This window comes from Trachypithecus francoisi, unplaced genomic scaffold, assembly GCF_009764315.1.
Source record: "Trachypithecus francoisi isolate TF-2019V2 unplaced genomic scaffold, Tfra_2.0 Lachesis_group2, whole genome shotgun sequence".
Lineage (NCBI taxonomy): Eukaryota > Metazoa > Chordata > Mammalia > Primates > Cercopithecidae > Trachypithecus > Trachypithecus francoisi.
In genome coordinates, this window is record NW_022681465.1 from 95,930,798 (window position 1) to 95,948,385 (window position 17,588).

The following is a 17,588-nucleotide window of genomic DNA, read 5'->3' on the forward strand; positions in this document are numbered from 1 at the left end:
TTATTACCTGTCCGTTTTGTGTCAAATTCAAGAAATCCTTGCCAAACCCAATGCCAAAAAACTCTGTTTTCTTCCAGGAGTTTTACAGGTTCAGATCTTATCGTTTAAGTGTTTAATTCATTTCGAGTTGATTTTTTGCATATGGTGTAAGATAGGGGTCCAATTTCTTTTTTTTTTTTTTGCATGTGGGTGTCCAGTTTTCTCAGCATCATGTGTTGAAGAAACTGTCCTATTCCCCCACTGTGTTCTTGACACCCTTGTCAAAGATCACTTGATCATATATGCCTGATTTTGAGATAGCAAACAAGCAATTAAAAATGGGTAATAGACTTGAATAGACATTTTTGCAAAGAAGACATAGGGCCACTAATATATGAAAGTGTTCTGAATATCAGTAATCATCAGGGAAAGGCAGTTCAGAATTACAATGAAATATTCCCTCCCATCTGTTAGGATGTTATCAAATAAACAAAATGTAAGTGTTGGCCAGTATGTAGAGAAATTTTGTACACATTTGATGGGAATATCGAATGGTGTAGTCACTGTTAAAAACAGTATGGAGTGGCCAGGCACGGTGGCTCACGCCTGTAATCCCAGCACTTTGGGAGGCTGAGGCTGGCGGATCATGAAGTCAGGAGTTCGAGACCAGCCTGACTAACACAGTGAAACCCCATCTCTAATACAAATACAAAAATTAGCCAGGTATGGTGGCACATGCCTGTAATCCCAGCTACTCAGGAGGCTGAGGCAGGAGAATCGCTTGAACCCAGAAGGCAGAGGTTGCTGTGAGCCGAGATCACGCCACTGCACTCCAGCCTGGGCAGCAAAGTGAGACTCCATCTCAGTAAACTAACAAACAAAACACAGTATGGAGGTCTTCAGAAAATTAAAAATAGAACTACCACATAATCCAGCAATCCTATGTCTGATGTATATACAGAATAATTGAAATAACAATCTCAAAGAGATAACTGCATCCTCATGTTCATTTCAGGATTATTCAGAGTAGCCAAAATGAGGAGAGAAAAATCCAGGTGCCCATTGACAGATGAATGCTTGCAGAAAGTGTGGCATATATATAGAGTGAAACATTCAGCATCAAAAAAGAAGGAAATCCTACCATTTGTGACAACATGGATGAACCTAGAGAACATTATGCTAAGTGAAATGAGGCAATCACCTAATGGCAAATACATTATTTTACTTATATGAGGTTATCTAAAATAGCCAAACTCATAGATGTAGGGAATAGAATTGTGACGGTCGGGATGGGGAAAGGAAATCGGTAACTCTTGCTTAATGGGTATAAAGTTTTAGTTATGTAGGATGAATAAGTTCTACAGATCTGATGTGTAATATATTACCTATAGTTAACAATACAGTATTATACACTTTAAAATACTTTGAGGATAGATTTCATTTTAAATGTTCTTAACCAAAACCAAACCCTACAAAGGACAAGGAAATTTTTGGAAGTGATGGATATATCTAGTACCTTGATTGTGGTGGTAGAATCTTGGGTGTATACATATGTCTCAACTCATCAAAATGTATATATTAAATATATGCAATTTTTGTATACCATTTATATCTTAATAAAGCTTTTTTTTAAAAAAATAATTAACATCAGTCAATATAAAGGATAGCAAATCACAAAGTTACCTGTTTTGAGAGGTTCTCAGCTTTACATTAGATCTTTCTATCTTGGCCCATTCCCAGTTGCTTAGGATTTGGATTATGAAAGTCTTCTTTAGCATTTAACCAGTTCTTTGGTAGTGACAAGGGCTGGTGCTGTTTATCCACATATAAATTTGTCTGTGTTATATATCACTTTAATAATGAAAGATCAGCCTGGGTTCGTTTCCACACTTTCTTGTTCTCCAGTTTTTCCTTGGTAATGGATAAGTAATCCCCATATGGGCAATGGTGTGAAAACACATCTGTGATTTCTTATCTCATTGCAAGGACTTGACTTTTACCTACCCTAAAACTTTGACCTTTTAACCAGGGCCCAATAATAAGAGTTGTCATTGTAGACACTGCCCCATATTGGGCATTCTTTACCTACTGTTATCAAACAGAGGCAAGCATGAGGTTATATTGATGAGAGGAAAAGAGGGAAAGGAAGAGACACACGCCTTAAAGTTACAAGTTTTAAAAGAAATTTTCATATTGAAATATACATATAGAAAAATGAACAGATCACAAGTATACAGAAAATGTCTTTTCACAAACTGAACATGTATTTATGTATGTAAAATAGCAGTACCCAGAGTAGGAAAGCTAATAGTATGTTAGAAATTAGTATATTTCTAGTACCACAGAAGCTTATCAGGTATTATGTTGGCTTATTTATAAATTTAACATTGTTTCCCAGGAGTTTTTTTTTTTGTTTTGTTTTGAGTAGTACAGTTTCTCCTTCAAATAAGGAAAACTATATAGGAAAATATTTTCCATGATCTTATCCTCACCAGTTATCCTAGTGGGAAATGTACATATTGGGTGTAGAGTGTCTTCTGACTGATTAGTAATACTGAGAGTTATTTCATGTAAGTCCAAAAGTTGAATTTAAACATGTTTAAACCAAGCATATTTACTAATATAGGAAAGTTTTATATACCAAGTATATGAAAGTGATGTAGTGAAAATCATTTTAGTAAGTAGTTATTAACCACCTCCTGTGTAGTTAGGAAATAAAGAAATACCATATCAAAGGGGTGTTGTGTGTGTGATGTAGAGGACCACGTGCTTGCAAACAAGATGTTCCCCATAGTTATGCTCTTGCAAACAAAGCATGACGTTTCTTCTCTGCAAACAGGAAGAACAAAGGAGTCGGCTGTAAACAGCAGACTCTGGGAACTGGTTAATGTTTAAGCATCTTAAGAAATTGGAAAGTTAGGGAAAGGTCAGAAAAACAACTCATGACATAAAAACAACTTGTGACATAAAAACAACTCGTTTCTTGTGACGTGATAAAATTCCACAAGCATGTATAAAATAAAGCAGAGCGTGCTGCTCGGGGCGGCCGCCATGTTTGTCTTGTCTTGTGTTGTCTTGGGTGTTCATTCCTTTGTTTACGAAACACGCGGACCCCAACATCTGGTGCAGCGAGTAGGGTCCTTGGCTCCACGAGAGCAAGGAACCCGAGGGGGAACACCCCGGGCAGGCGCGGGGAGACCGCGGACAGGTAAATAAATAAGAAGGGGGACCCACGGGAAAATTATGGGGAATTCCACCTCTCTGGCCTCTGAATATTTGCGGTTGCTTCAGGGACTGTTGATGTCCATAGGAGTAGAAGTAAAAGAAAAGACTTTGAAGCGATTGTTTGCCCATGTTGAACAACTTTGTTATTGGTTTCAATATCAAACCAAAGTGCAGCTGAATCGAAAAGAATGGTTACAAGTAGTTAAGGGTCTGCGACGAGTTCATCAGCGAGGGCAAATAATGCCTCTGACTTTATGAACTTTGTGTAATTCCATTACTTAGGCATTAGAGCTACTTGAAACTGACTCAGAGCATGGTGATATTGCCACAGGAGGTGAGGCATCTGAAGGTTTAGAGAAAAATGATCTTGGAGAGGAACATACTTACGCTCCAGTTGCTGAGGACAAAGAGTTGGAAGAAGAGCTAGTTCCTCCCTCTTTTGAAGGAAATTCTGATATGCAGTGTATTTTGGAAATGTTACAACAGCTGTTAAAATTACAAGGTATTAATGCTCCTGCTTCTCCTATTTCTCCACCTCAAGCTTTCCCTGTTATTTTTCCTTCTGCTCCCTTGGAGGAAGATTTTCCTTTGCCGCCACCTCCAACCTCTTTACCTGTGTCAGGTCAAGTTTTCTCTGTGCCTTTTCCTCCTGTGGGAGAAAAGAAGGAATCGAAGGTAAAAGATAATTTTGAAGAATTAGATTTGTTCCCAATAACACGAGCAGCTTTTGGCCCCAATGATCAGTTCCCAAACGGTGGTCATAATGTGATTTTTACAGCACTACAATTTAAATTTTTAAAAGAAATGAAAGCTGCAATTTCAAATTATGGGCCTCAGTCACCGTTTGTTCTTGGCCTTCTCGATTCCTTCTCTTCAGAACATATGATTCCTATTGACTGGGAAACACTGGGAAAGGCTGTTCTTGACCGTTCTCAACGGCTTCGATTAAAAAGTTGGTGGTTGGAGGAAGCAAGAATACAAGCTAGAAAAAATGCTACTCGAAATCCCCCAGGACCTACTGAAGAACAGCTTACAGGTTCAGGACAACATGCCACTGTTAATACTCAGGCAGGCCTAGATGATATTGCCCTCACTCAGATTAAAGCTTTGTTCTTAAAAGCGTGGTCTAAAGTTGAAATAGCAGGCAAAACTTCTTTATCTTTCATAAAAATCCTACAAGGAGCCAATGAGCCGCATCCAGATTTTGTAGCCCGTCTTCAAGATGCTGTATTGAAGACTGTAGGTGCGGGCCCTGCTTCTGAAATTCTTTTGGATGCGCTAGCTTTTGAGAATGCTAATCCTGAGTGTCAAAAATTGCTGCGTCCTCTAAAGTCCAGTGGAGCTGATTTAGATGAGTACATTTGGGCTTGTGCAGGTGTTGGAGGGGCCATTTATAATGCTCAGTTGTTTGCTGGGGCACTTTCTAAGGCTTTAAAAGGCAGTTCTAAACAAGGTGTGTGTTATCAATGTGGAAAACCTGGTCATTTTAAAAAGGAATGCCGGAAAAAACTAGGCTTTTCTGCCTTAAAAGAAAAAAGGTGACCTTCTGAGGTAAGCAAACGCTGTGGGAAAGGTCGACATTGGACAAATGAGTGCCGTTCAAAAACTGATAAGAGTGGAAATTTATTGTCACCTCTCCCGGGAAACGGGAGTCGGGGCCCGCAGGCTTGGGGCTCCAACAATTACAATGCAGGCCTACCACAATACCCAGTGAGCAATGGCTTACAACATCAAATACTGACTTCGAGTCCTCCTTAAGGGTATCACACCGTACCCCAGTTTCTCAGCTTTATGCTGCAACTAAGCAAAGCGCTGCTGGTGACTTAGCTATTACTCAGCCTTATACTCTGTCTCCTAATGGAGGGATATATAAGTTAGCTACTGGAGTGTGTGGTCCTTTGCCAAAGGGACATGTAGGACTTTTGTTAGGTCGAAGCAGCAGTGCTATGCGAGGGTTAATGGTGGTTCCGGGAATCATTGATCCTGATTTTACCGATGAAATTATTATTATGGTACAAGTCTCACAATTTATGCGCCTAGAGGCAGGAGAACGTATTGCACAATTGCTTCTATTGCCCTTTTTTCCTTTTCTATCTAGAGATGTGTCTCGTCAAGGAGGTTTCAGTAGTACTGGAAAAACTGTTTTCTGGGAAACCTTAGTTTCTGATCAAAAACCTCTATGCTCTTTGCAAATTAATGGGATACTTTTTGAGGGATTAGTTGACACAGGAGCAGATGTATCTATCATTTGCTTGGCTCAGTGGCCTACTCATTGGGAAAAGAAACAAGTCTCGGTTACTTTATCCGGCCTAGGTACTGCTTCTGTAGTTTACCAAAGTGTTGAGCCCCTTAGTTGTGTGGGACCTGAAGGACAACAAGGAAAAGTAGTGTTTTATATTGTTCCCATTAATATTAACCTTTGGGGTCATGATCTTTTACAACAGTTTGGTGCCTTTTTAAGCATTCCTCATATTTCTCCAGCTGCCAAAAATATGATGTTCAAAATGGGCTACAATCCTTTAAACTCATAGCCACTGTTCACAAGCCTCAAGTTTTACAATTAAAGTGGAAAACTACAACTCCCATTTGGGTGGAACAGTGGCCATTGTCTAAAGAAAAACTTGAGGCTTTAAAAGATTTAGTTAAGGAACAATTGGCCGAGGGGCATATAGAACCAAGTACTTCTGCATGGAATTCCCCTGTGTTTGTCATTAAAAAAAAAAAGGAAAATGGCGTTTATTAACTGATCTCAGAGTTGTAAATGCTTGTATTCAACCTATGGGGACTTTACAATCTGGTCTTCCTAACCCAGCCCTTATCCCACAAAGTTGGAAATTAATGGTCATAGATCTAAAGGATTTTTTTTTTACTATTCCATTACAACCCCAAGATTGTGAAAAATTTGCCTTTACTGTTCCCGAATATAATAATGGACAACCCACTCAAAGATATTAATGGAAAGTTCTCCCCCAAGGCATGCTTAATAGTCCTACTTTATGTCAAGAATTTGTTCATAGAGCTTTAAATCCTGTTAGAAACCAATTCCCCACTATATTAATTTATCATTACATGGATGATATTTTATTGGCAACTCCTGCTGAAGTCTTACAGAGTCAAGTTTTTCAAGCTTTACAACAACAATTAACTCAATATAATTTACATATTTCTTCTGAAAAAATACAAACCCAATTTCCTATTCAATATCTGGGATATCTCTTAGCGGAAAAACATATTTGACCTCAAAAGATTCAAATTCGAAGAGATCAACTTTTGACTCTTAATGATTTTCAAAAATTGCTAGGAGACATAAATTGTCTTCCCCATCTTAGGCATCCCTACTTACAAACTACGACATTTATTTGCCACCTTAGAGGGAGATTCAGATTTAAATAGTTCTCGTCGTTTATCTCCTTTAGCAGAAGAGGAATTGACATTTGTGGAAAATAGAATTAGTGAAGCTCACCTTGATTATATTGCACCCAATCTTCCACTTTCCTTGTGTCTTTTTCATACTCCTCATTTGCCAACAGCCGTTTTACATCAAGATAACAACATTTTAGAATGGCTATTTTTGGCTAATAAAGCCATTAAAAAGATTCATCCCTACATTGATAAATTGGCTGAATTAATTATTAAAGGACGACATCGAGCTCGTCAATTGTTTGGCGCTGACCCCGTAAAAATTATTAACCGATTATCTAAGCAATATATTGAATCCTTGCTAAAAACTCATGAGGGTTGGCAAGTGACTTGTGCTGAGTTTACTGGTTCTTTTTCTCAGCACTATCCTAGTCATAAATTATTTGCCTTCCTACAACAATATTCCCTACTACCATATAATCCTATTTCTTCTATACCAGTTAAAGGTTCCACCTTTTTTACTGATGCTTCTAGCAATGGAAAAGCTGGGTACTGGACATCTGACAATTCAAAAATTTCTTGCTATCCATTTACATCAGTACAACAGGGAGAACTTTTTGCCATTCTTATGGTTTTACAAGACTGGCCTCAGACCCCTTGTAATATAGTTAGTGATTCCCAATATGCTGTATATGTAACTAAATATATCTCTCAGACTTCTTTACCATTATTTCCTTGAACTCCTTTACAGAAGTTATTTTCTTTATTATTTATAACTCTTACTTCTCGCACTGCCCCCCTTTTCATCACTCATGTTCATTCTCATTCAGCTTTGCCAGGACCTTTATCTTTTGGCAATGGTCAGATTGATTCTTTACTTATTGGCAGTGTTCAACGAGCTCAAGATGAACAACAATTACATCATACTAATAGTCTAGGATTACAACGGCGATTTTATATCACACGCCGTCAAGCCCAAGCTATTGTCAGGGCCTGTCCATCCTGTGCTCCTATCATTGCACCCTTTTTAAGTCCAGGTATTAACCCCCGGGGCACTCAACAGAATCACATTTGGCAAATGGATGTAACTTACGTCCCTTCTTTTGGTCATTTAAAATATGTTCATCATACAATTGATACATGGTCACATTTCCAATGGGCTACACCATTACCTTCTGAAAAGGCTGACTCTGTTATTACTCATTTACTTACTTGCTTTGCAGTTATGGATGTTCCTGCTGAATTAAAAACTGATAACGCCCCTGCTTATTACTCTTGTAAATTGGCCGCCTTTCTTTCTTTATATCACATTCATCATACAACAGGTATTCCGTTTAATAGTCAAAGTCAAGCTATTATTGAATGAACCAATGCAACTTTAAAATTACAACTTTTAAAACAAAAAGGGGGAGATGGACAAGATTCCCCAAAACACCAAATTCTAAAAGCTTTATTTACTTTAAATTTTCTTAACCATTGGCGCCAATTACAGCAATCCGCAGCAGTAAAACATTTTCAACAGCCTTTAGAAAAGCCACAAAATAGTAATCTATGGGTGTATTATCCTTCATTACAAGGACAATATTTAAAAGGAAAAGTTTTACAATGGGGCCGAGGCTATGCTCTTGTCCGTACAGGGGCCGGAGACTAGTGGTTTCCATCTTGACGGTTAAAACAGTGCCATGGCGAAGAGGAACCAATCCGAAGAGTTCCTGAAGAAATTTCAGGAGCTGAATCTGCATGCTCAAAGAACATTCACCTTCGGAACTCAACGTGCAGAGCCTCCGACATGGGGACAGCTGAAAAGGCTCACTCAAGAAGCTGAAGAGGTTGTTCAACAAGCTGGGCAGCCAAAAACCCCATTGACTTTATTTTGGGCTATGCTGGCTGTAGTGAATTGCCAGGTAATAGCTGGACAATTTACATACTGGGCTTCTATTCCCTTTCCACCCTTATATCAAGGTGTGGCCTGGGGAGACAAAGAGGTCCCAGTATTTACTAATGATACTGCTTGGATGTCATCACCGTTTTTAAACCAGGATCCTGAATTAGACACTGGCACAGTAAATAGTTCACATCAATTTGGGGTTGAAGGGTTACCTATATGTCTTGGGAGTAGTCCACATTGTCTGCATCCTTCTCATGAGGCTTGGGCTATTCGTTATAATTATAGTCACATTGCTGCCTTTACTATGATTATTGTTGCTCAAAGTTTTAAGTATAATCACACTGCATTACTAAAAGAAACTCTGCCCACTACATTATCTTTATGCCCTCTCCCTGATGTGAACGGAGGTGTTTCCCAATTAGAGTGGACTAGATGTAGAGGTAGTGGGCCACGATTATTATTAGAAGTAAAAGGAAGAAGTCGTAATTACCTTATTACTGATTGGAGTGTACATGGAGATTTTCAAACTAAATTTAGTCATGTCAATCTGCGTTGGCATAAAGGTAATCATAGTCTTTCTGCGGATGGCAATGAAACTATTGTTTGGCATGCTGGTGGTTTGTCACCTCCTATGCCACATTTGGCTAATACCTCACAAATACAAAGTCGTATTTGGAAGTTGCTAGCTGCTGGTAAACCCATATCCACTTTCACGGGAAACATGTCCTTAAATCTTACTAATATTGCTAACCCTTTCCATATATCTTTGCATCGAAATAGTTCCAGATATGTTATTGCATGTGTAAGAAAGCCTTATTTTTATTAGCAGGAATCTTTAAATGGGATAATAATACAGGGGTAGTTAACTGTACGGGCAATTGTACATTCTTAAGTTGTGTAAATACTACTTGGTGGAATAATAATTGGAATGAGTCTCACTCCGATTTATATATTTTGAAAGCCAGAAAAGAAACCTGGCTACCTGTGAACTTAACACGCGCTTGGAATGAATATGCTGGAGTTACTCAGATTTACAAAGTAATGCAAGATCTTGTTCACCGCAGTTGGAGAATGGTTGGAATCATTGTGACGGCAGTGATAGGACTTATAGCAATTGCTTCCACCGGCACTGTTGCTGGATTAGCTTTACATCAGAATATCCAAAAGGCAGAATTTGTACAACAATGGTATGAACAGTCTCAAAACAACAACGAAACAGATGCGCATCTGACTGAACGAGTGGATAATTTGGAACAAGTAGTTTCTTAGATAGGTGATCAATTGACAGTGTTGAACACTCAAGCTTTGTTAAAATGTGATTGGAATACTACCCAATTTTGTATTACTCCTGTTCCTTTTAATAGCACTATACATAACTGGACTGAGATAAAAAAAATCTTTTAATTGGCCATAACAGTCTTTCCCTGGAAATACAGGAATTAACGCAAAATATTTCTGAAACATTTTGCAATCAGTTACCATTATTAACCGGAGCAGATTTAATGACTGGTATTGCACAAAGCTTGACATCTTTAAACCCTATGAACTCTGTAAAAACTTTACTGACTTCTGTTTCTAGTAATGTATTGATTGTTATTCTTGCTTTTGTCATTTTCACAGTCTGCTGGAGACGGTGTCAGAGATCAAACACCGAATCCCAGCGAGCCCAACATGTGATGATGGTTTTAAAAGAAATTCAAATCTGTAAATAAGAAGGGGGAGATGTAGAGGACCACGTGCTCGCAAACAAGATGTTCCCGATAGTTATGCTCTTGCAAACAAACCGTGACATTTCTTCTCTGCAAACAGGAAGAACAAGAGTCAGCTGTAAACAGCAGACTCTGGGAAATGGTTAATGTTTAAGCATCTTAAGAAATTGGAAAGTTAGGGAAAAGTCAGAAAAACAACTCATGACATAAAAACAACTTGTGACATAAAAACAACTCGTTTCTTGTGACGTGATAAAATTCCACAAGCATGTATAAAATAAAGCAGAGCGTGCTGCTCGGGGCGGCCGCCATGTTTGTCTTGTCTTGTGTTGTCTTGGGTGTTCATTCCTTTGTTTAGGAAACACGCAGACACCAACATGTGTGTGTGTGTAATGTAAGTTTTGTTTATTCATACATGTGTTCTCCCCAGTTCCTCAGCATCAGGGAACAAACTTGCTAACTGTTGTTATTTATGTGCAGTAAGTCCTCATTTAATGTCATTGATAAATTCTTGGAAACTACAACTTTAATCGGAATTAATATAATGAAACCAATTTTACCATTGGCTAATTGATATAAATAAGAGTTAATTTCCTATGGCATATTTCTGGTCACAAAAACATCATCAAACTTTTAAGTAAAGACCAAAACACTTCTAATATTAAGTATTAAAGTAAATGTAAGCTATACAGACATTTAAGAAATCAAGACATTTAAGAAAATAAGATCAATATTCACCCAGTTATTCTAGTTCAGGGTTGCAGCTGGCAGAAACCTAATCTGTCAGCTCAGGGTGCAAGGTGGGACCCAGCCCTCGACAGGGCACCATTCCATCACAGGTTGCACTCACACTGTCTCAGATTGGCACCATTAAGACATGCCAGTTAATCTAATATGTACATCTTTGGGACATGGGCGGAAACTGCAGTGCCCACAGAAAACCCGCACAGATTTGGGGAGAGCATGCAAACTCCACACAGACAGTGGCTCTGGTCAGGAGTTGATTATTTTTCTCATCAATGTTACAATGGAAATTGACTTTCCTTTCCTCATCAATTTTATAACTAGGTGATATTGAATAAAACAATGTTATTCAAGGGCCTGCTGTATTTCTAACAAGATGGAAACACCTGTAACCTAAAAACCAAAAAATGAAATCATATATTAACAGGAACTTAGTCCCCCCACCGCCCCCCACTGTTTAATGCTTTCTGATGCTGTATCTCTTATTTACTAGCATTAGCTAGGAGTTGTGCTACAAATTTGGATAATAGGAAAAATAGTGAGCGTCATGGTATTATCCCTGATTTTAATGGAATGATTTTAAAGTTTCACCATCAAGTAATATATAATTGCTAATGTTTTTGATAAATTCCCTATCTCTCAGGTTAAGGAAGTTTCCTTCTATTGCTAGGGTAGTGTTTTTTGGTTTTGTTTTTCATTTCTTACTAAATGTTGAATTTCACCAAGAGTTTTATTTTTTGCAGTTTTTAGGATGAGCATGTTTTTCTTTTAATCTTTCATTTCAGTATATTGAATAGTTTTTCACCCAATTTTGACCATTCTTGAATTCCTGAAAGTAATCTTACTTGGTCAAAATGTATTATTATTTTAATTCATTGATGGAGTTTGTTGGCTAATATTTTATTTAGAATTTTAGCATCTATGTTTGTAAATAGATTGCTTTATTTTTTTCTCATACTCACCTTGTCTAGTTTTATATTTCCTTGTCTAATTAATATGTCAAAGTTGTATTACTCTTATAGAATTATTTGGAGGAGCTGTTTTTTCTTTTCTGTTTTCTGGACTATAGTTTATAGGTTATAAAGATTATTTCATAAAAGATTGGTAAAATTTGGCAGTTACAGCATTTATGCTTATATCTCCCTTCCAACTTGCTTTGGAGAAGATATCTGAGTTCTGTTTCAATATTAAAAATTGTTTTGTTTTATTCGTATTTTCTAACTTTAGATTAATTTTCATTTATAATTTTGTCCACTTCATCTCAAGTTTAGATTTACGAATAACAAATAAAAAGGTCAGCAAAGACTAGAGACCCAGGAATGTGGAATTATTGCTGTGCCAAATGCTGGTATTTTACCATAAAGTGTAGCAAATAGCAAAGGATAGACAAATAAATGCAACTTCGTTATGGAGGTTATAATTCTAGTGCTTGGTATTATAAAAAATTTCAACCTAATCTGTTATAAATATGTTTCTCCATAGGGACTCATCTGTCATTCCTAAATATTTTGAAGAATGTTGTTGAGAAGATTTTCAAAAACAACATTTTTGAGACAGCTGTTTTGCATAAAGTAGCATTTTTCTAAATGTGGTTCATGCCCCTGGTGTCTGTGAGACCTTTTCAAAGAATCTGGTCAAAACTGTTTTCTTGGTTATATTAACATGTCGTTTGCCTTTTTCACTGTGTTGACATTTGCACAAATAATACAAAAGCAATTGTGGGCAAAACTGCGGGTCCCTTAGCAAAATCAAGGCAATGGTGACAATCTGTACTAGAAGTCATTTTATTCTTTACCACCATACAGATGCAACAAACCTGTTTACTGAAGCAGTAAATAGTATTTTATTAAATCTTTACTTTTAAGTACATCTTTTAAATGTTTTTTTTGTGGGAAAAAATGAGAAGAACCCATAGAGCATTTCTGCAGTCTACTGATGGCTGATGATGGTCTTGAGGAAAAATCCATGTTCAGTTGTTTTGGTTGAGAGTTGAACTAGGTACCTTTTCATGGCACATTATGTTTTACTTGAATGATTGGCAAACTGTATATTCAGACATGGATATTTGGCAGTGTTATAAGTGATAAATTTGAACTTTATGCAAAGATTTATATCCTAGAAACTCTGAATTAGAATCTCTTAGACTGTAGCCCACTGACTTGTATTTAAGTAATTCAAGGGGTTCCTTATTCTTTATATTTGAGGAGATGACATTGAACCGAGATCTAAATGATGAGAAAGGAGGCAACCATGCAGAGACCCAGGAGAGGTGAGGAGGTCTAGACAAATGTTATCCAGTAGAAATACAATGCAGACCTTATCTATACAGCTACATAAACAAGTACAAAGAAACAAGTTAAATTAATTTTATAATACATTTTCCTTAACTCAGTATATTGGAAGTATTATTTCAACATGTACTTAAAAATATTGAGATATTTAACGTTCTTTTTTTCTACCAACACTTCAAAATCTGGACATCTCAATTTAGATAAGTCACATTTCAAGCACTCAATAAGCATGTCTGACTAGTAGCTACTGTGTAGAATAGCTCAGATCTATGAAGAGTGAACAGCCAGTACAAAGGCCCTGAAGGAGATTCATAGAGAGATGTGCATTGGCATTTGGAAATTCAAAATACTGGATTAGAGCTTTGGAACAAGACCAAAACAGATCTATGGATGTAAAAATCATTGATACAGAAGAATTATCACACAGAGTGAGTATAGTTTTCAGTGTTTAAATGAAGACTTACAGTAATCTCCTACAGGCTTTTTTCTACTACATAGTTGTACCCCAAGAAGGCATGGAAAAATTTCAGGGAGAAGAGGGCAGGTATCTCAGGGTTGGAGGGCACAGGCAGATGTGGAGTTTCTCCATACTTGATTTTGATATGACTCCTCCCTACAGTCCCTATCCTGGCTGAGGACCACTGGTTAAAAGGGAGATGAAGATAAAAGAGGCTAAGAAGGATATAGAGAGGAAAGAAGAATACTAAAGTTAAATGTGTTAGTGCTTCAACAATGAAGAAAGAGGAGGGCAGGACATTTGCAAATTAAGCATTTTTTTTTTTTTTTTTTTTTGAGAGAGTTTCACTCTTGTTGCCCAGGTTGGAGTGCAGTGGCATGATCTTGGCTCACTGCAACCTCTGTCTCCTGGGTTCAAGCAATTCTCCTGCCTCAGCCTCCTGAATAGCTGGGACTACAAGGCTTGTGCCACCACACACGGCTAATTTTTTGTATGTTTAGTAGAGACAGAGTTTCACCATGTTGGCCAGGCTGGTCTCGAACTCCTGACCTCAGATGATCCACCTACCTCGGTCTCCCAAAGTGCTGGGATTACGGGCGTGAGCCACCATGCCTGGCCAAATTAAATGATTTTTGGTGGTCATTGAGGTTGCAGTTAAAATGGAGTGGTCAACTGGGCTAAGATGCATTCTGAAGATGGGTCAGTAGTACAAAACTGCAGCTTATCTACTTGAAGGTCTGAACTAGAGCAGCTTGCTGTGCCCTCTCAGCCAGAGTTCTTTAAGTCCTACCTTTAAAGTTGATTACTGTCTGTCCATGTTCCCTCTCTTATAGTTGCATTTTACTTCATTGTTAATTGTACACATGTCTCTGTGTTCACCCTGACCATACTATAGATTCCCTTGGGGATTTTCTTTTTTTTTAAATGTCCATTTCTACCTCCATCCCCATCTCAGAATCAGTAAAAATTTCTAGGAGTGGGGACCTAGGCATCACTGTTTTTTTAAAGCTTCCCAAGCGATTCTATGTGCTACAGTTGAAAAACTGCTGATCTGTAGCATAGTGAGCACCTCTGAGACAGAAAGTAAGTTTTACTCATTTTCATGTTCCCAGAGTTTGACTCATTGTCTGGTACATAGGTAGCTTTCAATAAGTGTTGGATGAATGAGAAATGAATGAACAAATGAAATGTGGCCAGGGAACTAGGCAGGCCCATGTGAGTAGCCTGATAAATTAATATTCCCTTTCTTTATAATGGATAATTACCAGACAAGTTATTTAACACCCTGTACCTATTTTGGAATTGTTATATATTAGTGTGAAACTATTTTCCCAAATTGGTTTAAATCAAAGTAGTGACATAAAATCTCAGGTGCAAAAATAGATTGCAAAATTGGTGGGGCTGTTCTCTGAGTCTTGCTTGATTATGTATCAGAGGTAGTATATAGTTAACTGTACCAATAAGTACAATATAATGGAGACTGTTGCTTTCAGGATAAAGGATTTTTGCTATCAATTTAAAGTAGACACTTCCAACTTTCACAGAATTAACAACGCAGTAAATCTTATTTTTAAAATTTAATGGTATGACTATTCAAAACATCCTGCTTATAAGAATATTTAGTTCTTTGTCATGACTCTTTAAAACCACTATAGGCCAAGTGCAGTGGTTCACGCCTGTAATCTCAGGACTTTAGGAGGCTGAGGCAGGGGGATTGCTTGGAAAGCCAGGAATTTGATACCAGCCTGTGCTACCAAGCAAGACCCTGTCTCTACAGAAAGTAAAAAAAAAAAAAAAATTAGCCAGCCGTGGTGGTGCACTCCTGTAGTCCCTGGTACTCAGGAGACTGAGGCAAGAGGATTGCTTGAGCCCAGGAGTTCAAGGCTATCGTGAGCTATGATTGTGCCATGGTACCACAGCCTGGGTTACAAGAGTGAGACCCTGTCTAAAAACAAACAAACAAAAAAACTCCTGCAGTAACTTATTGAATTGACTCTACAGATTGTGTTTACCACTTTTAGTGAGAGTCAAGTGAAAAGCAGTAGATATAAAACTTTTTGCACAAAGAAAATAAGCTGGTAGTCACTAACATATCATCATAATTCATTGGAATTTTCAATCTCAGATGTAATGTATAGACTACCCCAAACCTAAGACCTGATAATTAATAGGTACCTTAATAAATGGTAGTTCACTGCTTTATGCTCCACTTGTAGCTAATGCTGTGCTAAGGATGTAGAAAGTCCAGTTTATCTGACAGTTTAACATTCTAAAAATGCATTATTGTTTCCACAGATGAAAAGAAGCAAAGAATTGACAACTAAAAATCATAGTCAAGAGGAAACAAGTATTCTTCGTTGTTGGAAATGTAGAAAATGTATAGCAAGCTCTGGTTGTTTTATGGAGTATCTTGAGAATCAGGTGATTAAGGTGAGTATTGGTAACTCCAGTCTTTGTTTCCTCGTAGAGGAGTGCTGTGGGCATATCCACACACATGCACACTTATTCTTCTCTACCTTATTAAGAATATTTATAGTTCTTTGTCATGACTCTTTGACTCTTACCTTATTTCACCTGACCCACTGAAAACATTCTAAAGTGGTATTCAAAAAGCATCCCCCTTCCACAGTTAAAATTAATTTTGCCTTTAATTACTAATGTTAATATGACATCAGTGTTTTAAGTGCAATGTTATAGACATAAGCTGAAGATAATAGTCAATGTTTTTTATTACCACTATGAGTGAGCCTCAGTAATCACTGCACAATTAAATTCAGAATCCTAGTAAGAATTGGAAACTTGTTGTATAGGTTTTTTTTTTTTTTTTTTTTGTATTCTCTATGGGTCTAGAAGAGAAAGTTCATGTATAATATAAAAGTAACCCATAGGAAAACCTGAATAATATTGAAGTGTATGTTTGGTCATCCTGATAAAAAGTGAGTGTTTTTAAACAACAAGAATAAAAATTCCTTCACTTCTCTAAGAGTACTATCAAAGAGGCATGAACTAGAAACTAGTTAATTAATGGAGTTTGGAGGGAATTCTGAATTTAACAGAGAGAGTGACTGTAATCACCTGTCATTATTTTCTTCTGCTGCTCTGAGAGACATACTCAGCTTTTGGTTTTTGTTTGTTTCGCTGTTTTACTTCAGTTATATTTGTTAATGATGGTTTCCCTTCTACTTTAACAAATTAGCCAGTCTAAACTGATAATAGTAGATAACTTTGATTGGATATTTACTACATGCCAAATACTTATTTTTTTGAGATGGAGTCTTGCTCTGTCGCCCAGGCTGGAGTGCAATGGCGTGATCTCTGCTCACTGCAACCTCCACCTCCCAGGTTCAAGTGATTCTCCTGCCTCAGCCTCCCAAGTAGCTGGGATTATAGGCTCCTGCCACCATGCCTGGCTAATTTTTGTATTTTTTAGTAGAGATGGGGTTTCACCGTGTTGGTCAGGCTGGTCTCAAACCAAATACTTTTTAATGACTTGAAATAACATTTTAATTAGGAAAAAATACAAAACTTTTTATGGTAAGAGTATTTTGGTGGATATAACTTATATGTAATACAAAAATTAAATGTACAACTTGATAAATTTTATCAGCCCTGCCATGAATCAGATCAAGATATGCATTTGCATCACCTGAAAAATTTTTGTCCTGCCCTTCTGCAGGCAGTGGTCTCCTTCTCACTGACGTCTTTCACCATAGTCTAGGTTTGCTTGTTCTTTACATTCCTTCAAATGGAATAATACAGCATGCACTCTTCTGTGCCCGACTTATTTTTGTCAGCGTAGTGTTTTAGAGATTTATGTTTTGCATGTGTCAGTAGTGTGTTCCTTTTTTCTCCTGAGCCGTGTGCCATTTGTGAATATACCACAGTTTATCAATTTTTTTCTGCCGAAGGACATTGGCATTCATTCCAGTTTTAAG

At 37.5% G+C, this 17,588-nt stretch overlaps 2 protein-coding genes across 2 annotated transcripts in view; both read left to right on the top strand.

Moving 5' to 3' along the window:
- Positions 1 to 17,588, top strand: part of RNF180 (ring finger protein 180) — a 232,461-nt gene that overhangs the window by 27,441 nt on the left and 187,432 nt on the right. Inside the window, 1 exon segment of the mRNA XM_033179678.1 lies at positions 15,949 to 16,083. Coding sequence (XP_033035569.1) covers positions 15,949 to 16,083 — 135 coding nt within the window.
- On the top strand, positions 7,506 to 10,741 carry LOC117065184 (endogenous retrovirus group K member 21 Rec protein-like). The gene is made up of 2 exons (XM_033179680.1): positions 7,506 to 8,468; positions 10,073 to 10,741. Exons 1-2 carry the CDS (start codon positions 8,247 to 8,249, stop codon positions 10,127 to 10,129), a joined length of 279 nt encoding a protein of 92 aa, XP_033035571.1. The 5' UTR covers positions 7,506 to 8,246; the 3' UTR covers positions 10,130 to 10,741.